The following is a 25719-nucleotide window of genomic DNA, read 5'->3' on the forward strand; positions in this document are numbered from 1 at the left end:
GCAACATTTCATGTAGAATCTCCAATAGTATCTATTTTATTTTTGTTACATTTGTACCCTGCGCTTTCCCACTCATGGCAGGCTCAATGCGGCTTACATGGGGCAATGGAGGGTTAAGTGACGTGTCCAGAGTCACAAGGAGCTGCCTGTGCCTGAAGTGGGAATCGAACTCAGTTCCTCAGGACCAAAGTCCACCACCCTAACCACTAGGCCACTCCTCCACTATGGTACAATAACATGTTAACAGGAGCCCACATTGATTATTTCCCCTCTAAATATCATCGTAATAAGTTAAAAGAAACAAATGGAAGAATGTTACATTTTGAATGATTGGATTCTTTGCCATGTTTATGCATACGCTACTGTTTGCGAGTTAAAATCTTTTTTTTTTATGGGGGGGGGGGGGTGGTATTTAAAGGGATTCAGAAAAAGTAAACAAGGTCTTACTCACCATGGTTCCTTTTAAAATTGCACTCTTCTACCCTTTTATGGAGAATCTACTTTCCACCCTGGGAAAAAAATGCAGCACCTGGCAAGGGAGGCAGGGGCACTGCCGATATCAATCCAGTAAAATACTCATGGGGCATTTATCTCCATGCAGCACTGCCCGATTACTGCTTGGTACACCCTGGTGCTACAACAATTGAAATATTTTTGCAGTGCTGGAAATTGCGCACGCTGGGGAAGGGAACTACCGCCGGCCTGCTGCAGTAGCCCGGCGGTACTTCCCTTTTAGTGAAAAAGGGCCTTTACGTTACCAATGTGCCTTACCATGAAGACATGTTATTTTATTGTTAACCTCAGTTATTAATAACTAAGAGGCCCTTGTGCTAAACAGTGGGTTTGTGGTGGGTTTTGGAGGGCTCACATTTACCACCACAAGTGTAAAAGGTAGGGGGGGGGGATGGGCCTGGGTCCACCTGCCTAAAACTGCTCCAGGGACCTGCATACTGCTGTCATGGAGCTGGGTATGATATCTGAGGCTGGCATAGAGGCTGTAAAAAATATTTTAATTTTTTTTAGGGTGGGAGGGGGTTAGTGACCACTGGGGGAGTAAGGGGAGGTCATCCCCGATTCCCTCCGGTGGTCATCTGGTAATTTGGGGCACATTTTTGTGGCTTGGTTGTAATAAAAAAAAAAGGACCAAGTAAAGTCGTCTAAGTGTTCGTCAGGGATGTGCTTCTTTTTTCCATTATCGGCCAAGGATGCCCATGTGTTAAGCATGCCCCAGTCCCGCCTTCGCTATGCTTCCGACACGCCCCCGTGAACTTTGGTCGTCCCCGCGACGGAAAGCAGTTGAGGACGCCCAAAATTGGCTTTCGATTATGCCGATTTGTGTGACCCTGTGGGAAGGACGCCCATCTTCCGATTTGTGTCGAAAGATGGGCGCCCTTCTCTTTCGAAAATAAGCCTGCTGGTGACTCTTTAATTGGAGGAAGCAAGTCCTCCTGTGTTACCTTTTTCAAGTAACGTACGCTAATGCAAACATTAGCACACAACCTGAAAAAAAACTAATTTTTGAAAAATGAATTAAGTTCCACATTAAAACGCACTAACCCATCTCTTAACATATTTTCATAAAAGTCTCCTAGTCTCACTGCCTAAAATGGGATCTGTGTTAAAATAGCATGAGTTAGTGCTCAAAAAAAAAATATTTATTTATTTTTTTAAATGACATTTGTATCAGTGACATAGCCATGGGTGGGCCCAGGTGGGCCCACTCAAAATTCTTGCACACTTGTTATTGGCTGGTGGGTATCCCCAAGCCTCACCAGCTGCAGGGGTCCTCTGGCAGCAACAACAGCTCCCTTTCCTACTTGATCCAGTCGACGCCAATGTCTACATGCTGCCATCGCGCTGGCCTCCCCCTGCCACACACACTCAGTTTTCAAGCCTGCGTGAAAACCAAGAATGCGCAAAGGGGTGGGGCAGCATCAGCGCGTGGACAGTACCGCAAGTTGCAGCAAGGAGGAGAGGAAGCTGTTCTTGCCACTGGAGGACCCCTGCAGCTGGTGGGGCTCGGGGATTCCCACCAGCATAGGTATTTACTGTCAAGTTTTGACTTGCCACCGGGGAGGTATGGAAACTACAGTACATGTGCCCACCCAATTTGCCCAGTGGCCCATCCAAAATTTGAGGCCTGCCTACACCTCTGATTTGTATCCCACATTATCCTGAACAAGCTCAGGCTCAATGTAGCCCATATTGATAACTACGCGCAAAAATATCACTGTTATCAAGGTTCTGCCCAATTGTACCATGATATTCAGAGCGTGGCTGCTACCTAATATTCAGGTATAACATCAAATGCCACGGCTGGTGTTTAAATGAAACATCTGTGGAGTCTGAAACTGATCCGTGTTTTACCAACTAAATAAGTTCTATTAAAGAATATATGCAACTTCAGAAATTGTTTCCATTCAAACATTTTACCATTTAGGTTTGTATTTTCACTAGGAAGGAGTTCACTTACCAATTGTTACCCCGTCATCCCAGAAAAGTTGACCTTGGGCATTTCCATTTTCATCCAAAGCAACAGTAAGCCCCATGAAGTTTTGGCGGCTGCAGGAATGAATAATAATAATAACACAGATGTTGGTGTGTTGTAGCCTAAGATAGTGATCTAGTCTAAAAAACATTATTTAATTTATAAATTATAGGCCATAGCTTGTATTACAAAAAAATATCTTTTAAAAATAAAATAAATAACTATCAAAATATTCACAAAATTATGAACCAAAGTAACGTTAACAATGTGGAACACCAACATGCCAATTATAATCATATTTTCAATTGGTCTTAATAGTCTGACATGGGGCCCTTTTACTAAGCTAGTAAACGGACATAGGGTGCCCTTATACGGGTCTTTCCCATATGCTAATCCCATTTCTAGTGAGGCTGTAAAATAGCCCTTTTTTTCTAATTGCTGAATTTCTAGCCATGTGCTAAGGTTAACATTAGTGCACAGTCCTTTAAATAAATTAGGGGCCCTTTTACTAAGCTGCGGTAGGCCTATCACCCAGGTAGCCTGCGACAAATCAGCACTACCACCAGGGTAGCATGGGTCTCCAGCGGTAATTCCGAAGTTGGTGCGCACTGGTTCCCAAAGTAGAAAATAATTTTCTATTTTCCACCGTGGGGGGGGGGGGGGGGGGGGGCATTTCTGGCAGTAATTGGCAGTGCATCCGCATTGGTGTGCGCTGCATGAGTACCGTGCGAGTAGCATATGAGCCCTTACTGCTAGGTCAGTGAGTGGCAGTAAGGACTCAGGGGCCCTTTTACTAAGCCGCGTAAGCATCTACGTGCGCCCAATGCGTGCCAAAATGGATTTACCGCCCGGGCCACCACGTGGCTCTCGTAGTAATTTTTCATTTTTTGGTGCGCGTCCGATATGTGCGTCCAAAATTATTTTTGGATGCCCAAGTGGCATTTGATGCCCCTAGGTCATTACCGCCTGGTTACCACGTAAGACTTTACTGCTAGGTCAATGGCTGGCGGTAAGGTCTCAGACCCAAAATGGATGCAACAGCAATTTTCATTTTGCCGCACGTCCATTTTCGGCAAAAAATTTTGAAAAAGGCATTTTTTTGTAGGTGTGCAGAAAAATAATTCTGCGTGCGCCAAAAACACGTGTCTACATTACTGCAGTACATTTTTCAGTGTGCCTTAGTAAAAGGACCCCTCAGGCAGTAGATAGCTATCCAGCTCATTTTCGAAAGAGATCCCCGGCCATCTTCTGACACAAATCGGAGGAGTGGCCTAGTGGTTAGGGTGGTGGACTTTGGTCCTGGGGAACTGAGGAACTGAGTTCGATTTCCACTTCAGGCACAGGCAGCTCCTTGTGACTCTGGGCAAGTCACTTAACCCTCCATTGCCCCATGTAAGCCGCATTGAGCCTGCCATGAGTGGGAAAGCGCGGGGTACAAATGTAACAAAAAATAAAAATATTTTTAAATTGCAAATTTGGGCGAGCTGAGCACCATGGTTTAAGGCATCCTAAAAGAAACACTGGAAAAAGCTGAAAAACTACAAATGTAGTAAAGTCTAAAAAAATGGGTGTATGTATAGGTCTTGAATTGTAATTCACCAAGGGAAAGATTTCTTAGGTTGATAAAAGATAACTATTTTCCAAATAAGTGCTGAAGCTTTCACTTACCTATAGTGGGTGGTGTTTGCTGGTTCTTGCCATGGAATGATGTAACCTCCACGGACATGAAGGTTTATATGTTCAAGAGGAGCTGGAAACTCATACCACTGCCCCCTTATTCCAATATCCTTCCCCTATGAAAGAGAAGTTATGGGTTTTGTGAGACTTCTGTATTATTACTGAGAGTGGGAAATTCCTTTTTCCTCAAAAAGGAAGTAAAGCTTAACTCTTTGCATAATTTTGGTGATAAAGGTTCTCTAATAATCTGTACAAATCCACAGCTATGCAGTTGGATTTTATTTTTAGTTGAAAGGGAAACCAGTGAGTATAAACTTTGAAGAGTATTTGTCTCAGTTAAAGAAGAGGCCCTTTTACTAAGCTGGGTAGGTGCCTACGCGTGCCCAGTGCGTGCCAAATTGGAGTTACCGCCTGGTTACCACATGGCCCTTTCAATTTTGGTACACGTCCGCAACGCACATCCGAAAAATATTTTTTTAATTTCTGGCATGCGTCAGCTGCGCATGTCAAGTGGCATTTGACGCGAATAGGTCATTACCACCCGGTTATTGCGTGAGACCTTACCGCTAACTCAATGGCTGGCGGTAAGGTCTCAGACCCAAAATGGATGTGCGGCAATTTTAATTTTGCCGCACACCCATTTTCGGCAAAACATTAAAAAAGGCATTTTTTTTACATTTGCAAAACACGCACCCATAACACATTTTTCAGTGCACCTTAGTAAAAGGACCCCTTAGAGAAGAGGGGAGCCAACCCCAAGAAGCTGTAACACTATCACCAACAAGGGCAAACCTGTAATAATAAGAAAAGATTCCTCATTGATTTTGGCAAAGTTTTCGAAGCAAAGGAGGCCAAGTGGACACCTGAAACTTTTCACTTCTGATCTGTATTGTTTATTTTTGAAATTTGGAAGATAATATCTGATATAAAATGGGCTTCTTAGCATTTAGCACATGCAAAGCTGTAATAAAAGAGCTCCCTGGCTCCTTAATTGGCCACTCCTATCTATATCAATCTCTCTCTCTCTCTCTCTCTCTCTCTCTCTCTTCTCTCTCTCTCTCTCTCTCTCTTTCTCTCTCTCTCTCTAATATTTTCTGGAACTTGACTCATATATGTAGAATTGCCAGTATTTATAAATGTAAGTGTTGCATCAGCATTCGCACATAGGGGATTAGATTCAGTACGTCGTGCTGAAAAATTGTCATGTAAAAAATTATACATCAAGCAGAATTTTATAAAGGACATCCGTGCTTTATAGAATAGCATCTAAGCGCCAACACCTAAACCATGCCTACTACTACTACTACTATTTAGCATTTCTATAGCGCTACAAGGCATACACAGCGCTGCACAAACATAGAAGAAAGACAGTCCCTGCTCAAAGAGCTTACAATCTAATAGACAAAAAATAAATAAAGTAAGCAAATCAAATCAATTAATGTGAACGGGAAGGAAGAGAGGAGGGTAGGTGGAGGCGAGTGGTTACAAGTGGTTACGAGTCAAAAGCAACGTTAAAGAGGTGGGCTTTCAGTCTAGATTTAAAGGTGGCCAAGGAAGGGGCAAGACGTAGGGGCTCAGGAAGTTTATTCCAGGCGTAGGGTGCAGCGAGACAGAAGGCGCGAAGTCTGGAGTTGGCAGTAGTGGAGAAGGGAACAGATAAGAAAGATTTATCCATGGAGCGGAGTGCACGGGAAGGGGTGTAGGGAAGGACGAGTGTGGAGAGATACTGGGGAGCAGCAGAGTGAGTACATTTATAGGTTAGTAGAAGAAGTTTGAACAGGATGCGAAAACGGATAGGGAGCCAGTGAAGTGATTTGAGGAGAGGGGTAGTATGAGTAAAGCGACCCTGGCGGAAGACGAGACGGGCAGCAGAGTTTTGAACCGACTGGAGAGGGGAGAGGTGACTAAGTGGGAGGCCAGCAAGAAGCAGATTGCAGTAGTCTAAACGAGAGGTGACAAGGGTGTGGATGAGGGTTTTGGTAGAGTGCTCGGAAAGAAAGGGGCGGATTTTACAGATGTTATAAAGAAAGAAACGACAGGTCTTGGCAATCTGCTGGATATGAGCAGAGAAGGAGAGAGAAGAGCCAAAGATGACCCCAAGGTTTCGAGCTGAGGAGACAGGGAGAATGAAAGAGCCATCAACAGAAATAGAAAACGGGGGGAGTGGGGAGGTGGGTTTGGGGGGAAAAATGAGAAGTTCGGTTTTGGTCACCTGCATTAAATGCTGACACCTAAATTAGGAAGATCGGGCATATACTATAAGAATGTGCATAATTCATAGGAATGCCTCTGAAACGTCCCCTAAAGACGCCCTCCAAAAATAGGCATCCTAGGATTTTACACGCGGATTGTCATAGAATACGATCCATGCGTAAATCCCAATTAATGCCAGTAATTGGTTGTTAGCAGCCAATTATTGGTACTGATTGGCTCAGTACTTAATAAAGTTGCTGGAGCAGCGGGCAACTTTAGTTACCATATATAGAATCTGGGGGAGGAAGGGTAATTCTACAACAGGGTGCCAGGGATAATTGAGTAACCAAATGCCTATGTCAAGCCAATTCTATAGGGGCCTAAAATAGTGACAGAAAATAATGCTTACATTTAAGGAGCTACTATTTACACCAGTTGTATGGCTAGTGTAGAGAGGTGTGGTAGCCGCGTTAGTCCACTTTTAAAGGTAATCAGTAGAAATAAAACAAAATAAAACATGGAAAATCATAAAAGATCTGCAGCCTCTACTCCAGGAGGATGAATTACTGAAAGAGATATTCCCATCCCCACCAGTGCTGGCCTTCCGACAGCCACCCAACTTAAAACACAAGCTAATTAGAAGTAAGCTCCCAACATAGACTCAAAAAGAAGAGAATGGCGCACATCCTTGCAATATATCCAGCTGCAAACTATGCCAGAACATTTCACAGGACCCCACGGTCATTCACAAAGGAAAAATATTCAACATTAAGGAATCTTTCACGTGCTCATCTTCCAATGTGGTATATATCATTCAGTGTAAAAAATGCAACGAAGGCTGCTACATTGGAGAAACCAGTCAGATGCTAAAGAAGAGATTTAATTTACATAGACACCATATGAAAAATGCCAGTACCAATAAAGATGTCACGCCTCTGGGGCAGCACTTTACAAAACTAGAACCGCTGTACCAGTGATTTCATGGTAAGAATCCTGAAATGGAACTTTAAAACAATACAGGAACGTAAGACCTTTGAAGTCAAAATGATTAAATATTTTGACACCCACCAGACAGGACTTAACAAAGATCTGGGTTTTCTAGCCCATTATAAACCTAAAAATTGTACTGCTTTGTCACCCTCCTGTCTCCATCCATATCTCCCTGTCCCTCATCCACCCGACTCTTCCTGTCTCTCACCTATCCACCCCTATCCTGTTAGACTGTCACTGAAATGCTTTGATGTTTCACTTATATATACTGTCATCTACCAACATTTGCTTATTTCCGATCTGACGAAGAAGGGCAACCTTCGAAAGCTAATCAAGAAATGTATTAAATTATGTCCAATAAAAAAAGGTATTTTCTTTCCCATGTTTTATTTCTATTGATAGCTAGTGTAAACACTCATGCCTAAGTGTTAGCCAAAATGTAAGTAAATTATAATATTCTATCATTTATATGCATATTTGCATGTGTCACCCATGATGCAGCCAAACCTCACCAATATGCACACCCACTGGCAAAGTACTCTTCTGCCAGTCAACACTGTATGAGGTCATTTGCACTCATAAGTGACCACTTAGGCATGTAAACTACTTTAAATGCCACCATTTTACATCCTTTCCTGCTGCCCAAAACTAGGGGGCGCCATTTAGAATTTTCCCAAGAAAGTGCTGAGTGATGTTACTGTTTTGGTGAACATATAGAATGGTTGGTCCCACTAAATGTCAAGGAAAATGCGTGGGTAATACCTATGGTCCTATATGTACTTACAAAAAACTCTGTGAATATTCTGACTTGGGTATTCAGTTCATAAACTTTGTAAAAGCACCCCTTAAATCATAATTTAAAAGGTGCTTTTACAAAGGCGCACTGAAAAATGGCTTGCGGTAGTGTAGGCACGGGTTTGGGTGCGCCCCACTCCATTTTTCAGCGCGCCTGTAAAGAAGGCCTTTTTTGTATTTTTGCTGAAAATGAACATGCATCAAAATGAAAATTGCCGCGTGTCCATTTTGGGTCTGAGACCTTACCACCAGCCATTGACCTAGCGGTAAAGACTCATGCGGTAACCGAGCGGTAACGATGGGTGGTAATGACCTACACGCATCAAATATCACTTGGCGCGTGTCCGTTACATGCGTCCAAAAATAAAAAATATGTTTTGGACACATGTATCGGACACGCACCATGTGGTAGTTGGGCAGTAATTCCATTTTGGCGTGCATTGGGCGTATGTAGATGCTTACGCGGCTTAGTAAAAGGGCCCCTAAATGCACTATACAAAATGGCGTTTCAGACTTCTTTAGGGGCTCTTTTACTACGTTATGAGCGTCCCAAAAATCTTTTTTTATTTTTGGACATGCGTAACAGATGCATGCCATGTGGCATTTGATGCACATAGGTTATTATTGCCCTGTTACTGCGTGAGTCTTTACCGCTAGGTCAATGGCTGGCAGTAAGGTCTCAGACCCAAAATGGACGCACGCCAATTTTCATTTTGAGGCACGTTCATTTTCGGCAAAATTTTTAAAAAGGCCATTATTACAGGCGCGCTGAAAAATGGATCGGCATGCGCCCAAAACTTGCATCTACACTACCGCAAGCCATTTTTCAGCATTCCTTTGTAAAAGGGCTTCTTAATTTTGTAAATATGTTAATATAGACAGCTAACTGACTACTTATTTCCTTACCGTGTAATAATCATACCAACGTGCCTTTGGTATGTATGCGTACACACTTCTATGTCCCTGAAATTTAAAAAGAAAACAATGTTACTTAAACACCACATCTTCCAGTGCATAGTGGTTTCAAATATTTAGAGCACATTTTTAAAAATACTTACTTCATCCAGTACTGGACTAATCAATAGTGCCGACCCCCACAAAAATTGTCTGTATACGTCCCAGGTTTCTTTGTCATCCACAAACCTAAAAAAGCAAAAAACTTCATTTGTACATAAGCACATAAGCACCACCATACTGGGAAAAGACCAAGGGTCCATCGAGCCCAGCATCCTGTCTCTGACAGCGGCCAATCCAGGCTTCAAGAACCCGGCAACCCCCCCCCCCCCCCCCAAATATATTTAATAATGTTCAATGGACTTTTCCTTCAGGAATCTGTCCAACCCCCCCCCCCCCCCTTAAACTCCGTAAGGCCAGCCGCTGCCACCACATTCTCCAGCAACGAGTTCCAGAGTCCAACTACACGCTGAGTAAAGAAAAACTTTCTCCTATTTGTTTTAAATCTACCATATTCTAGCTTCATCTTGTGTCCCCTGGTTCTATTATTGTTTGAAAGTGTAAACAAACGCTTCACATCTGTCCGCTCTACTCCGCTCATTATCTTGTAGACTTCTATCATATCACCCCTCAGCCGCCTTTTCTCCAAGCTGAAGAGCCCTAACCTTCTGAGCCTTTCCTCATAGGGAAGTCGTTCCATTCCCTTTATCATTTTCGTCGCCCTTCTCTGCACCTTCTCCAATTCTTTTATATCTTTTTTTGTACATGTTGTATTCCAATTAAAAGTTCTTTTTAAAATATTCCAGTTGCAAGAGACATTTGCAGATATCCAATAATAGCTGAGGGCATCTTTTACTAAGCCGTGTAAGCGTCTACACGCACCCAATGCGTGCCAAAATGGATTTACCGCCCGGTTACCGCGTGGCTCTTGGGATAATTTCATTTTTGGCATGTGTCCAATACGCGTGGCTGAAAAATAATTTTTGGATGTGCGCATTGGACGCACTCCAAGTGGCATTTGACACATGTAGGTCATTACTGTGCAGCTACCATGCGAGACGTTACCGCTAGGTCAATGGCTGGCGGTAAGGATGCAGACCCAAAATGGACGCATGCCAATTTTGTTTTGCCGAGCTTGTAACAGTTTACACCAGTATAATATACATTTTTTATATATATATATAAAGAGTACCCTCAGATATTTCCCTTTATTTCTGCAGACAATAATGCTGTTATAAAGTGATATAGCACTTCTTTCATCGGGTAACTCTACAAATTTTTTTTTTTGGGGGGGGGGAGCAAAGATTGCTCGTTTTAATTTGCTTCCCAACACCACAGTGCTATTAAAATCACTTTTACTTTAAAATATATACTTGGTGAAAACTGTGCACTTTATCTTGCTTTGCTGAAAAATATATTCATCTCACGCCTTCCCCTGGAACCGCCCGACTCCGCGGGTTTCAACTGCTTTCTTCAGGGACGAGGGTTAAGGCTAAGGAGTTCCCTTCTTCCTTAGTCAATCAAAGACAAAAAAAAAATTGTAGAGTTACCTGATGAAAGAAGTGCTATACCCAGTGGCGTAACAAGGGGGGGGCGGTGGGGGCTGTCCGCCCCGGGTGCACGCCGCTGGGGGGGGGGGTGCCGCGCGCCGGTCAGCGTCATTAGTTTCCATGCTCCCTCAGCCCCGGAACAGGAAGTAACCTGTTCCGGGGCAGAGGGAGCATGGAAACGAACGACGCTGACCGGTGCGCGGCACCCCCCCAGCGGCGTGCACCCGGGGGTGAGGGGGTTCTTTCGCTGGGGTGGGGGGGTGTCCTTTTGCCGGGGGGGGTCACGCTGCACCCGGGGGGGGCGGGGCGCATCGGCGATCCGCCCCGGGTGTCAGCGCCCCTAGGAACGCCACTGACTATACCACTTTATAGAAGCATTATTGTCTGCAGAAATAGTGGGAAATATCTGGGGGTACTCTTTATATATATATATATATATATATATATATATAAATTTATATTATACTGGTGTAAACTGTTACAAGCTCTTTATATAAGTAGGTGGCTAATAGTCCTGGTTTGCGTATATACTATTGAATGTTACCAGAGACACTGATATTGTGGAATCGTTTTCTGTTGGTGAATTTTGTTTTGCCGCACATCCGTTTCCGTCAAAAAATTTTTAAAGACCTTTTTTTACAGGCGGGCTGAAAAATGGATTGGCGCGCGCCCAAAACCCACGCCTACACTACCGCAAGCCATTTTTCAGCACACCTTAGTAAAAGAACCCCCTGAATAAAGTAAATCTGGACCCTTCTAAAATATTTATTTCCAAGTTTTATCAAAACTTTCTTTGCAAAGTTTGCTTCTCAAATGTCAGTTTTATAAATGGGTCATGATTTTCTTTTTGCTCAGGGAGCCCATAGTGTTAAGGCAGTTTGAATGCATTGCGAGAGGAGATGTGATTTATAAATCCAATTAAATAAAACAATGAAATAGATAACAAAACAAATTAAAGAACAATTTGGGAAACACAGTAGTCAGAGGATCCCTTTTGTCCTTTCATTCAAAGGGAGGGAGGGAGGATATCATTAAGAAAGAATATGGTTTAACATTTTATTTAATATAAACGTGGTTTTGTATAGGGAGTTGGGATGCATGCAGTTCCTTTACAAAAGACTAATCAAACATGAAGCCTTTAGTAAAATATGAAAAAGGATGTCCAGGAATACACATGTAAATTTCAGCATATCCAGCCGTAACAACCGTTTTAAGGGGTGAGGAGGGGTAGCAACACGGGCTACTGACCATTAAAATATGCTATTTTACTGTTAACCCCAGTGATTAGTAACTAGGGGTCTCTTTTACCAAACTGCGCTATTATCCCCTGGATTCTATATAGCGCCTAAAGATTCGCGCAGGGATTTACGCCACATTTTCATTGGTGTAAATGGAAGTGTGTAGTTTCATTAACTGAGATATCAACTAAGCGTATTCTATATACCACGCCTAAATCTAGATGCCACTGATAGACAATGTGTTTTTTCTAGCGAAAAAGGTGCCGGTACTCAAATGCCAGGCCACCTTTCAGGGGTGGGATGATCACTGAGGGACCCACCCCACAATAGCCAGGCCCCCTGCAACCAGTCACAGAGTCTATGGCAAGGCAGAATTGGTATGTAGAGCCTGAGCTCTTTCATTAAAATTTGAGGACCATGGGTCAATTTTAGCAGACAATGGAAAAGGTGCCGGTACTCAGTACCCCCAAGTACCCCCTCAAAAAAAGCCCTGCTTATAGTGGAGGAGTGGCCTAGTGGTTAGGGTGGTGGACTTTGGTCCTGGGGAACTGAGGAACTGAGTTTGATTCCCACTTCAGGCACAGGCAGCTCCTTGTGACTCTGGGCAAGTCACTTAACCCTCCATTGCCCCATGTAAGCCGCATTGAGCCTGCCATGAGTGGGAAAGCGCAGGGTACAAATGTAACAAAAATAAAATAGATACTATTGGAGATTCTACATGGAATGTTGCTACTATTGGAGATTCCACATGGAATGTTGCCATTCCACTAGCAACATTCCATGTAGAAGGCTGCGCAGGCTGTACGTGCAGGACGTCAGACTCACAGAAGCAGAAGCCTGCGCAGCCACATTGATGATCTGCAAGGGCCAGGCACAGGCAGCTCCTTGTGACTCTGGGCAAGTCACTTAACCCTCCATTGCCCCATGTAAGCCGCATTGAGCCTGCCATGAGTGGGAAAGCGCAGGGTACAAATGTAACAAAAAAAAATACGCTTAGGCAGAAACGTTTACCACACATATTTTTTAGGCGGCTTATATACAATCTGGCGTTTTTTTTCTAACTGACGGCATTCTTTACAATAGCATGGATAACAGTGTTGACTTCTACTTGGGAGATACATCATTGCCACTAGGAATCTGTTTTTCTACTTTGCTTTTTTTTTTTTTGAAAATTGTGACTTTGGACCCCGGAGGCAGGCGTCATTGGTCATTTTACTCTTGTTATGCTGTTAACACAATTGTAAGTTTTTTTTTATTAAACTGTGCCTGCGGTTTATAAACTCCAATAAATAAATTAAATCCATAAGAAATATTGAACGTATTGGCATCTATGGCAGCAGTATGCAAATGATGTTTTTTCTTTTACTCACTCATGCAGCATTGGACGTACAACCGTTGAGCCGTAAGCATGAGCTTCAAACATTAACGTGTACAAGTAGGGCAGCAGTGTGTATCTTGTATTCAGGACATTCCGGGACAAAGTTTTAAATGCTTCATCAAATGCAACAGGATCTTGCCTCTAAAAGGAGAAAAATAAGAACTTCATCATAAAAAATAAACCGGTCAATATTCAAAGCGATTTAAATGGGCAGATGAGGCTCCTGCCCACTTAAAATCACAGTCTGCAGGCCATCCACTGATATTTCTACTCAGTGGCATTTAACTGGGCAATGCCACTGAATACCAGCTCTAATTGGCCATTTTTAAAGTGGGCTGGAGGCTGGACAGGGGCATTCTGAGGGCGCAGACAGGGAGGAGCTGGCAGCGCTTTCCTTCCTCCTGTCCCCCCGTAATCAGCCCCCTTGAACAGCTTCTCCCACCAATTCAGCTCCCCCCACCCCCCGGGGCTGGGGCCTACCTACATTCCTGGTGGTCATGGGGTATCCGAGCAGGAGCAATCCACAATTCACTCCAGCCCCTAGCAGCTCCATGTAGTAAAATAGCCGCTCGAGCTCTGGCGGTAGTCTCTCAGTACTTCCGCTAGAAGTCCACCTTCCCTATATGGAGGTCAGAGCATGTTGTCCCTACCATTGCTTTGACTCATATATGGAAGGCTGACCTCTAGTGGTAGTACCATGAGACTACTGATAGAGCTTGCAGCAGCCATTTTACTACATGGAGCCACTAGGGGCAGGAACAAGTGGGGATTGTTCCTACGTGGATATCACCACTTAAGAATTTAAGAGCATTGTTCAGTTATGTTTAATTCCAAAAGAGGGAACTTCATATTGAACTATTTCTTGATCCATCTGAAGAAGGGACTTGAAAGGTAGTTAATATAGAAACAAATCTTTTCCAGAAAAGGAGAAACTGTAAAACTAGTGGACATGGGTCAAGGTTGCGGGGTGGTAGACTTAGGAGTAATGTCAGGAAATTCTTTTTATGGAAAGGGTGGTGAAAGCCTAGAATACCCTCCTGAGGGAGATGGTAAACACAAAAATGGTGACAGAATTCATAATGGCATGGGATAAACACAGAGGATATGAAATTAGAAAGTGAACGGTTTAAAAAAAAAAACCCCTAAACTTAAATGGTTGCATGGGCATGTCATGTGACTTTTAGATGGCGACTCCAGCTGTGATGAAATAGGGCCGGTGCCAGGCAGACTTGTACAGTCTGTGTCCTGTATATGCCAATCCGGTTTAGGATGGGCTGGAAAGGGCTTCAACAGCAACTTCAGTGGCTAGAAACTGAGAACTGAGGGCCGGTGCTGGGCAGACTTTTATGGTCTGTGTCCAGCCAATAACAAGGCAGATAGGTTGGAGTGGGCTTTGACAGCAACTCCAGTAGCTGGAATGAAGGACAGAGCCGGGCAGACTCCTATGGTCTATGATGCCAGAAAGAGCATGATCAATTATGTTACATCACATTCATTGTCAATTTAATCATGAATTGATAATGAGCGGGACAGTTGGGCAGACCAAATGGACCATTCAGGCCTTTATCTACCCTCAGTTACTATGTTACTATGTCTGGTCCTAAAAACTGGATAATTCCTATGTTGGACCAGTAATAAACATTATAACCCTATCTGCTAACACATTTGCTTATTTCCGATCTGACAAAGAAGGGCAACCTTTGAAAGCTAATCAAGAAATGTATTAAGTTATGTCCAATAAAAAAGGTATCATCTTATTTTCTTTTCCATGTTTTATTTTGTTTGATTTCTATTGATAACCTTTAAGAGTGGACTAACACGGCTACCACACCTCTCTACTTAACCCTTCAATGAATCTTCAATTTTTCAGGAGCAAAAGGGTTATTAGTACTTTGCTTACTCCGTAGCCAAAAGTGTGCACGTACGACTGGAAACAATGAATGAATTCTGGTCCTTTGAGTGTACAGATCACTGGACTGGGGGGCAAATCAGATCTATGATGGAAGATTGAAAGTATTGTCTGAGCTGCTACTATATGGTTATACAGAGAGACTATGAAGAAACTGCAACTCTATGGTTATAGTTTTTGCCGTTGCAGTTAGGGCTAAGAAAGCAAATAGAATGTTAGGAATTCTTAGGGATGGAATGGATAACAAAAATGAGAATGTTATAATGCCTTTGTATCACTTCATGGTACGACTGCACCTCTAATACTGTGTGCAATTCTGGTCACTGCATCGCAAAAAAGATAAAGCGGAATTAGAAAAGGTACAGAGAAGGGAAAAGAAAATGATAAAGGGGATGGGACAACTTTCCTTAGAGAAAAGGCTAAAGTGGCTATGGACCTTCAACTTGGAAAAGAGATGACTGAGGGGAGATATGATAGAGGTCTATAAAATACCGAGTGGAATGGAACGAGTAGACATGAATCACTTGTTTTCTCTTTACAAAAATACTAGGACTAGGGTGCACACAATGAGGCTACTAAGCAGTAAATCTAAAACAGGCTGGAGAAAATATTTCTTCACTCAATATGTAATTACTCTGGAATCTGTTGCCAGAAAATGTGGTAAAAGCAGTTAGCTTTGCAGGGTTTAAAAAAAAGTTTGGCTAATTTTCTAAAAGAAAAGTCCAAATGCCATGATTAAGATAGGTTTGTAAAAATTCACTGCTTATTTCTAGGATAAGCAGCATAAAATCTGTTTTACTCTTTTGGGATCTTGCCAGATACATGTGACTTGGATTGGCCACTTGGAAACAGGATACGGAGCTTGATGGATCTTTGATCTTTCCCAGCATGGCAGTGTCTATGCTTTTATGTTCTTATTCCTGAACAATGTACCTGCAGAATGTACGAGCACATTTCAGTGTACTTTCTGAGGGTGACAGGTTTGTAAAGAGTCAAAAAAGAATGATAGGGACAACATGAAGGACTGAGCTAAATATGTCAGACATTTTGCTGCTTGTAATTTATTACTCCCCTTTCCTACAGGGCAGCATTCGGGACTTTCAAAGAGATCAGAAGCTCCAGTAAGTGACAGTAATGACTATTAATTTGCTAAGCAATACCTTAGTAAATTAGGTAAGACTGCCAACTACATGATAACTCTGACTTTTGAATGTTCATTGAGTTTAAACTTCCTTTTAAAAGGTACTTCATTCACAAATAAAGATAATTGTTCTTTCATCAAAGAGCAAAATCTATTTGATGCAGGCTATCCAACTAATTTAAATGTACTGACCAAGAAAATATAATTAAAGTACATGCATTTTTAATGTCAGTTTGTCCATACAGGCTTTGAAAAATTTTGTTTTAACAGGACCCAATTTTTCAGTACCTTTTGTTGATTATGGTAAGCTTGTATTCAACAGAGTCACATTTGATCTTTAGACAAAAGAATATAAAACACTAGTAAATCAGGCCCATTTCTGACACAAATGAAACGGGCGCTAGCAAGGTTTTTGTCGGAGTGTGTATGTTTGAGAGAGTGTGTGTGAGAGTGAATGTGTGTGAGAGAGAGAGAGAGAGTGAATGTGCGAGTGTGTGGGTGTGACAGAGAGAGAGTGAGACTGCTGGGTGCGAGTGTGTCTGCTCTGTCCCCTGCCCCCCTCCAGCCACCCAGCGATTCTCCTCTCTCCCCTGCTCCCCCTCCAGCCACCCAGTGATTATTCTTTTTCCTTGCCCCCCCTGTATCCACCCAGCAATGCTCTTCTCTCCCCTGCCCTCCTCCCGCCACCCAGTGAGTCACCTCTATCCCCTGCTCCCCCTCCATCAACCCAGTGATTCCCCTCTCTCCCCTGCCCCCCCTCCAGCCACTCAGCGATTCTCCTCTCTCCCCTGCTCCCCTCCAGCCACCCAGCAATTGTCCTTTGTCCTCTGCCCTCCTCCAGCCACCCAGCGGTTCTCCATTTTCCCTTGCCCCCCCTTCCAGCCACCCACCGATGCTCTTCTCTCCCCTGCCCCCCCTTCCAGCCACCCAGCGAATCTCCTGTCTCCCCTGCCCTCACCTTCCAGCCACCCAGTGATTCTCCTCTCTGCTCTGCCCCCCTAGCCACCCAGCGATGCTCCTCTCTCCCCTGCCCCCCCTCCAGCCACCCAGCGATTCTCCTTTCTCCCCTGCCCCTAACGATACCGGCCAAATCTCTGGCCCTCCGCCAACCGGCCAACCTCTGCTGCCATGCACAGCTCAGCATGCAGGCCCACTGAACGTTCGATCCATTCGCCGCTGTGCGTCCGCCCTCCCACCTCTGGTTGATCAGCTTTTGCATCTGATGTACCCGGAAGTACGTGACGTCAATTCATGAGATGGATGCATCCTTTCTGAGAGCACAAATGCTTCAGGCTTTACTGCCACAGAGTCAGCTTCAGAACATTGGAGGTGCGTTTTATTATATAGGATATGAATATCATTATACAGTGGAGTTACTATTTCTAAAGTTATTCTTATAAACATATGCATTTCCTTTCCACCAAAGTTAGCACTTGTAAGGTTTGTTTTCTATGAATATTTTAAACAATGGTAGCTCATTATTACAGGGCGTTGTAGTGTAATCAGTAGGTTACTTCCTGGGCTATTTCTCATCTGTCGACCCATTGTCCTTTGTTGGTAGAGTTTCTCCACTGGCAGTATTGCTCTGGCAGTTTAAGGCAAGGGGGGTGGGGGGGGACAGTACCAAAGATAGGTGAAGTGGGAAGCATTTTAAGGCTGGCGAGTAATACCCCTGCAAACCAGAGGACATGGCCTTGTGTCACCTCAGGCCAAGCAGATAAAATGGGGCAACTATCCACAGGGTTCTTATAGAACCCAACTACAGCAATAGTAAATCAGCACCAACCAGCAATGATTGAGTGAGATTGTGGAGGATAGACAAATTTGGAGTCATTGGGGGATGGCAGGGTAGTCTTGATGGTTTGGATGGTGAATGTTTATGGCAGGGGCGTAGCTAGGTGGGGCCACAGGGGCATGGGCCCCAATAGATTAAGCCCTGGCCCCCTCTACTTTTGACCCCCCCCCCCCCCGCCGACGACCCTCTCCTGCCGCCGCCAGGTACCTTTGCTGGCGGGGTCCCCAACCCCCGCCAGCCGGTCTTCTTTAGCGCCGGTCGACTCCGGCGCCTTCACTGATGATCTGTTTCTGACTCCTGACGTCCTGCATGGGGCTTCATACAGGACATGCACGCAGGACGTCAGGAGTCAGAAACAGATCATCAGCAAAGGCGTTGGAGTCGACCTGCACTGAAGAAGACTTCGGCTGGCGGGGGTTGGGGACCCCCGCCAGCAAAGGTACCTGGCGGTGGTAGCGGGGGGGTTGAAAGTGGCAGGGGGGGCTGGCGGCTGGGGGAGGTGGGCTAAACTGTGCCCCCCCCCCTACCTCGGGCTCTGGACACCCCTCTCACCGAGGTCTGGCTACACCCCCGTTTATGGAAGTTTTGAATAAAGCTGGGTCCAAGTCTTGACATCATTACTTCGTGTTGGTGGATTATCTTGATAGCAGCATAAAGAAAAGGTGTTAGTATCTATGTTTCAGATTTTTATTCACATCACAAGCACCTTAGGTATCTAAACCTTAAAACTGATCCATTAACTTTTTTTTATTTTTGTTTTAATCTTAGTAAATGAGGTTCTTACATAAGAACATAAGAGTAGCCAAAATGGGTCAGACCAATGGTCCATCTAGCCCAGTATCCTGTTTTCCAAACAGTGGCCAAGCCAGGTCACAAGTACCTGGCAGAAACCCAAATCATGGCAACACTCCATACTACAAGTCCGAGGGCAAGCAGTTGCTTCCCATGTCTGTCTCAATAGCAGACTATGGACTTTTCCTCCAGGAATTTGTCCAAAACTTTTTAAAACCCAGATACATAAGTACATAAGTAATACCACACTGGGAAAAGACCAAGGGTCCATCGAGCCCAGCATCCTGTCCATGACAGCAGCCAATCCAGGCCAAGGGCACCTGGCGAGCTTCCCAAACGTACAAACATTCTATACATGTTATTCCTGGAATTGTGGATTTTTCCCAAGTCCATTTAGTAGTGGTTTATGGACTTGTCCTTTAGGAAATCATCTAACCCCCTTTTAAACTCTGCTAAGCTAACCGCCTTCACCGCGTTCTCCGGCAACGAATTCCAGAGTTTAATTATGCGTTGGGTGACCACTGTTACCACATCCTCCGGCAAAGAGTTCCAGAGCTTAACTATGCGTTGAGTGAAAAAATATTTCCTCCTATTTGTTTTAAAAGTATTTCCATGTAACTTCTTCGAGTGTCCCCTAGTCTTTTTACTTTTGAAACGAGTAAAAAGTCGATTTACTTCTACTCACTCTACTCCACTCAGGATTGTGGCATACAGTCTGCAGATACTATATGGCAAACATACCTTACTTCCTAAGCCATTGTGATTTCTGGAAAATGGGTAAAAAGCTCCTAACTGCATCCAGCGGGCACACATTTCATATGTAGTTTCTTTGAAGAAGCCACAGATATCTGCTCCAGTCTAAAATATATATTAAAAAAAAAACAATTCAAAAAGAATTTTATGAGTTCCTCAGACTATTTTCAAAATAATTAAAATATGGCATTAAACAACATGAAAACTTACATATGATATTCCAAAAAGGCTAAATTCCAGCATACCTGCAACAAAAATAATATAGTCTTAAAATTGTTACTTTTTACTTGCTTTATTTCATAGCCGAGATTCTTAAAACTGAATCAGGAAGTGATGCCCTTAGTTATTATAAGACAGCAAATAAGTGGGGAAATTATCAATGTGAGCTACTATTAATATGTCCAAAATTCCGCCGCACGTCTTATCTACCGCGTGAACCGATACTCTCATATCACCCCTCTCCTCAAGTCGCTTCACTGGCTCCCGATCTGCTACCGTATACAGTTCAAGCTTCTCCTATTGACCTTCAAGTGCACTCAATCTGCAGCCCCCCATTACCTCTCCACCCTCCTTTCCCCGTATGTCCCCACCCGTAACCTCCGCTCTCAGGACAAATCACTCCTATCTGTACCCTTCTCCACCCCCACTAACTCCAGACTCCGCCCCTTCTGCCTTGCATCACCTTATGCCTGGAACAGACTTCCCGAACCCATACGCCATGCGCCCTCCCTGCCCATTTTCAAGTCCTTACTCAAAGCCCATCTCTTCTCCCTTGCTTTTGGCGCCTAATCACCTTCCCCACTCATGATACCTACACTGACTACATAGTTTTACTACCTTTAGATTGTAAGCTCTCTTGAGTAGGGACTGTCCTTCCCCTTGTTTAAAATTGTACAGCGCTGCGTAACCCTAGCAGCGCTATAGAAATGCTAAGTAGTAGTAGTAGTAGTAGTAGTAGTTTACTTCTAACCCCAGTCAGTGCTAACTGGGGGACCTATTTAAAATGGCTTACATACAGCATCCTGCAGTAATTTTGTACTTAGCATTCGGTATTTATTTATTTATTTGTTGCATTTGAATCCCACATTTTCCCACCTATTTGCAGGCTCAATGTGGCTTACATTAATCTGTCATCGCAATCGCCATTCCAGAATGAAAGATACAAATGGTATTACATAAAGAACATTGGTAATAAAGTAGAATTAAGCAATGCTATTAAACAATGGTAATGCATTACAGTACATGTGGAGGGGCATAATAGAACGCGAACGCCCATCTCCATGGGCGTCTATCTCCGAGAACGGGTACGTGAAGGGGCGGGACAGACCGTATTTTAGAAAAAAATGGCCGCCCATCTTTTTTTTTGATAATATGGTTTGTGCCGGGCAAATGCATCGGATTTGTGCAGATTTGAGCTCGGCGGTTTCGTTTTTCAGCGATAATGGAAACCGAAAGTGCCCAGCTCAAAAACAAACAAATCCAAGGCATATGGTCGTGGGAGGGGCCGGGATTCGTAGTGCGGTGGTCCCCCTCACATGCCAGGACACCAACCGGGCACCCTAGGGGGCACTTGTAACAAGTAAAAAAAAAAAGTTAAATACCTCCCAAGTCCATAGCTCCCTTCCCTTGGGTGATGAGCCCCCTAAATCCCCCCCAAAGCCCACTACCCACAACTGTACACCACTACCATAACCCTTATGGGTGAAGGGGGGCACCTAGATGTGGCCACAGTGGGTTTCTGTGTGGGTTTGGGAGGGCTCAAATTTACCACCACAAGTGTAACAGGTAGGGGGGGATGTGCCTGGGTCCGTCTGTCTGAAGTGCACTGCACCCACTAAAACTGCTCCAGGGACCTGCATACTGTTGTGATGGACCTATATGAGGCTGGAAAAAATATTTAAAAAAATTTTGAGGGTGGGAGGGGGTTAGTGACCACTGGGGGAGTAAGAAGAGGTCATCCCTGATTCCCTCCAGTGGTCATCTGGTCATTTAGGGCACATTTGTGTGGCTTGGTCGTAAAAAAAGGACCAGGTAGAGTCGCCCAAGTGTTCGTCAGGGACCCCCTTCTTTTTTCCATTATCGGTCGAGGACGCCCATGTGTTAGGCACGCCCGCCTTCGCTACGCCTCCGACACGCCCCCGTGAACTTTGGTCGTCCCCTTGACGGAAAGCAGTTGAGGATGCCCAAAATTGGCTTTCGATTATGCCAATTTGGGCAACCCTGTGAGAAGGACGCCCATCTTGCGATTTGTGTCTTTCGAAAATAAGCCTGTCTGTAGAATACCTTATCTTAAGATCTATGCAACATTAATGTTTGCCATTCAGGATGGCTCTTAAAACTTGCCTATTCATTGAGCATTATGGTTAGGTATTCTGTTTTTGACTTATGTAGAATCTGTATGTGGTTTATTTTATTGTTAGATGAGATTGGATTTGATTATTACTACTATTACTACTACTACTTAACATTTCTAGAGCACTACTAGGGTTACGCAGCACTGTACAGTTTAACAAAGAAGGACAGTCCCTGCTCAAAGGAGCTTACACTCTAAAGGATGAAATGTCAAGTTGGGGCAGTCTAGATTTCTTGAATAGTGGTATAGTGGTTAGGTGCCAAAGGCGACATTGAAGAGGTGGGCTTTGAGCAAGGATTTGAAGATGGGCAGGGAGGGGGCCTGGCGTATGGGCTCAGGGAATTTATTCCAAGCATGGGGTGAGGCGAGGCAGAAGGGGCGGAGCCTGGAGTTGGCGGTGGTGGAAAAGGGTACTGAAAGGAGTGATTTGTCTTGAGAGCGGAGGTTATGGGTAGGAACGTAAGGGGAGATGAGGGTAGAGAGGTAAGGATGGGCTGCAGATTGGGTGCATTTGTAGGTTAGCAGGAGAAGCTTGAACTGTATGCGGTACCTGATCCGAAGCCAGTGAAGTGACTTGAGAAGAGGGGTGATATGAGTATATCGGTCCAGGCGGAAGATAAGACGTGTAGCAGAGTTCTGAATGGATTGAAGGGGAGATAGATGGCTAAGTGGGAGGCCAGTGAGGAGTAGGTTGCAGTAGTCAAGGCGAGAGGTAATGAGAGAGTGGATGAGAGTTCGGGTGGTGTGATTATGTGATGTATGATGTTTTATTGTTTTAAAATTATAATATGATTATGTAGTAAGTATTGTAAATGACTTTGTGCATGGTGGTATATAAAGCCAATAAACCTAGATATGCTAGACTTCATTGGTCAACATTTATATGCATATAATACACCAGGTTGAAACCATAAAAATACTACAAATCCACCAGTATTAGGGCTCTACTTACAACGGGGCATTAATATTTTTAATGTGTGCTAAAAATGAGCAGGTGCTAATTGGGTAGATGCTCACAATATTCCTATTGGCGTCTACATGGTTAGCACGTGCTAAAAATGCTAGAATGGCTTTGTAAACAGGGCCCTTAGTTTGAAAATTCTTCAGTGCTATGGCTTCCTGCACCATAAATGCATTAACACATGAAAAAGAAATCTCAAAGCTCCAGGATTTTGCAAGAATATAATCTATAATATTAGTCCCAATTGGAATCCCATTACATGATCACCTCTCAATCAAAAGAATGCATCCCATTCTACAGCACAATTTAAACCCCTGGATTCCATATTATGTAACTAATGAATCCGATGTTGTTCCCATTGACGCACGATCTGGTGAGAATCTTCCCCTCTTAATGAAACATACATCTGATCAATTACATACATCGTAGTTCAGAAAACATATGTTTGTACTGTAGACAATGTTGTACTAAAGGAACTTCAATTTTATTCTTAGTTACACAATGATGATGCTCAATCACCCTTGTCTTAAACATTCTACATGTTTGGCCAATGTATAACATTCCACATGGACATCTAATAATGTAGATAATATTTGTAGAATTACAGGTCATTGAACAGATAATTACAACATCTTTACTGAGGGCTTGACTATAAAACTTGTTCCTTAATTCATAATGTCATAAATGGGATGAATTCTTTTGATTATTTGAGAGGTTTTGGGGTTTTTTTTTGTTTCAATTGAGACTTTTTGATTGGAGGGAAGTTCTGGATTCTGATTGGCTATTCTGTTGTTTACCGTCTTTTTGAAACTCGACACCATCTTGCCAACGGTTTAGAGAGTGGAGTTCTGCCTCCTGATGCAGTAATGTGAAACAAGTGGCCCTTGTCAGGGATTTCTGACTGAAGCCTTGGGTGCACTTTGAGTAAAGATTTCTTATTGGATTAATATTCTTCGGTGCAAGTTCGGGATTACTGATGGATTTGGTTCTGTAGCGAAGATTGAGAAAGTTGTTTGTTGAAACCACAGGATACACTGACTGCAAGCTAAGTGGTTTTAATTTTTGTGCACAGGCTTGTGATAATTTTGAAATCCAAATAATTTTGAATAGCTTTTTTTTTTTTCACAGTGCTATGTCATCCAACATATTATTTGACTATCAGAGGTTTTTTTCAGCAATGGGGGGGGGGGGGGGGGGGTCTCCTGTATTTTTGTAGTTTAGGAGTTTTTCTCCCTTGCTCTTTTTTTCTGTATTGGTGAAAACTGAAGGGACTCCAATTGGGATTAATTTTATAGATTATGAGAAATCCCGGAGCTTTGAGGTTGCTTTTTTCATATGTTAGTGTATTTATGGTGCTGGAAGAAATTTTCAAACTTAGGGGTCCTTTTACCAAGTTGAGTGAAAAAGGGCCTTGCGCTAGCAGTGGGGGCTGTTTTTCCCACACGCCAGGGTCCTTTTACCGCAGCAGGTAAAAATACCCTAGACACACATGGCCATGCGGTAAGAGAACTCTGACCACATGGTCATGCAAAAGAGATCCCATACTGCCACCCATTGAGGTGGCAATGAGGGCTCCCATGCTAACCTGATGGTAATCAGACAGCACGCATCGATGCCAGATTACCAACAGTTTACCGCCGTACAAGCCATTTTCGGGGGGTTTCTTTTTCCCCTGGAAATGGCACGTACTTGGGATGGGACTACCGCCAGTGGCCGTGTTGGGCCGGCAGTAGTCCTGAAACAGCGAGCGGTAAACCCGTGTTGGGCTTACCACCGCTCTGTAAAAGGGTCCCTTAATATTGGTGGATTTGCAACATTTCTATGTAGAATGAAAGTATTATTGAAGCTCTGCAAAGTCAGGCTATTGCTTTGATTTTAAGTAACTATTGATTCAGCAGAAAGGAAGGTGATATTTTATAAAAATTCATTTGTGTTACAAGCATTTTGTTTCATATAGATGACTAAGGGGTCCTTTTACTAAGGATCTAGCACACAGTAATGATAAGATGCCTATTATATTCCTATAGACCAGGGCCGCCGAGAGACTGGGCCAGGCCTGAGGGGCAAGGCCGCCCCCGGGGCCCCGCCCCTGCTGCCCCGTCCCCAAGATGGCCACCGCCGCTCCCCCCTCCCCCTGAGGTCGCCACCTCTCCCCCCTCCACCCCCAAAGGTCGCCACTCCCCCCTCCCCCCGAGGTTGCCGCCGCCGCCCCCCCCCCCCCACATCCGCCACCGGGCCAGGCCCCTTGCATTGAAATTACAGTGCCTCTCACCTCCGTGAAAGCAGCGCTGCAGGCAGCAGAACGCCTCCCTTTGGCCCTCCTTCCCTCCTTGTGTCCCGCCCTCGCGGAAGTTACATCAGACGAGGGTGGGACATAGGGAGGGAAGGAGGCCTGAAGGGAGGCGATCTGCTGCCCTGCTGCCTGCAGCGCTGCTTTTACGGAGGTGAGAGGTGCTGCGATTTCAATGCAGGGGGCAGACGGTCGATGACGGAGGGCGGGTGGGACTGCGGTGCCGGGCCCCCCTTGGAGGCCTGGGCCCAGAGAATTTTGTCCCCCCTGCCCCCCCCTCTCGACGGCTATGCTATAGACAATTTAGCACATGTTAATCACTCGTGAACACTAAACACCTGTTTACTAAGCTGCAATAGTGGCTGCCATGTACAAATGCTCATGCAGCCCATTCACTTTGAATGGGCTGTGTCGGCATTGCTGCGTGGCAGCCACTAGCATGGTTTAGTAAACGGGGGGGGG

The 25719-nt window shown here is 44.2% G+C and overlaps 1 protein-coding gene across 1 annotated transcript in view; it reads right to left on the bottom strand.

The window, feature by feature from the left end:
• SI (sucrase-isomaltase) overlaps window positions 1-25719 on the bottom strand; it is a 230712-nt gene that overhangs the window by 12603 nt on the left and 192390 nt on the right. The window contains exons 39-45 of the mRNA XM_030216421.1: window positions 19864-19898; window positions 19642-19758; window positions 13256-13404; window positions 9202-9286; window positions 9050-9106; window positions 4157-4281; window positions 2474-2562 (exon numbers count right to left, since the gene is read on the bottom strand). Coding sequence (XP_030072281.1) covers window positions 2474-2562; window positions 4157-4281; window positions 9050-9106; window positions 9202-9286; window positions 13256-13404; window positions 19642-19758; window positions 19864-19898 — 657 coding nt within the window. The remainder of the gene's footprint in view (window positions 1-2473; window positions 2563-4156; window positions 4282-9049; window positions 9107-9201; window positions 9287-13255; window positions 13405-19641; window positions 19759-19863; window positions 19899-25719) is intronic.

This window comes from Microcaecilia unicolor, chromosome 10, assembly GCF_901765095.1.
Source record: "Microcaecilia unicolor chromosome 10, aMicUni1.1, whole genome shotgun sequence".
Taxonomy (NCBI): Eukaryota; Metazoa; Chordata; class Amphibia; order Gymnophiona; family Siphonopidae; genus Microcaecilia; species Microcaecilia unicolor.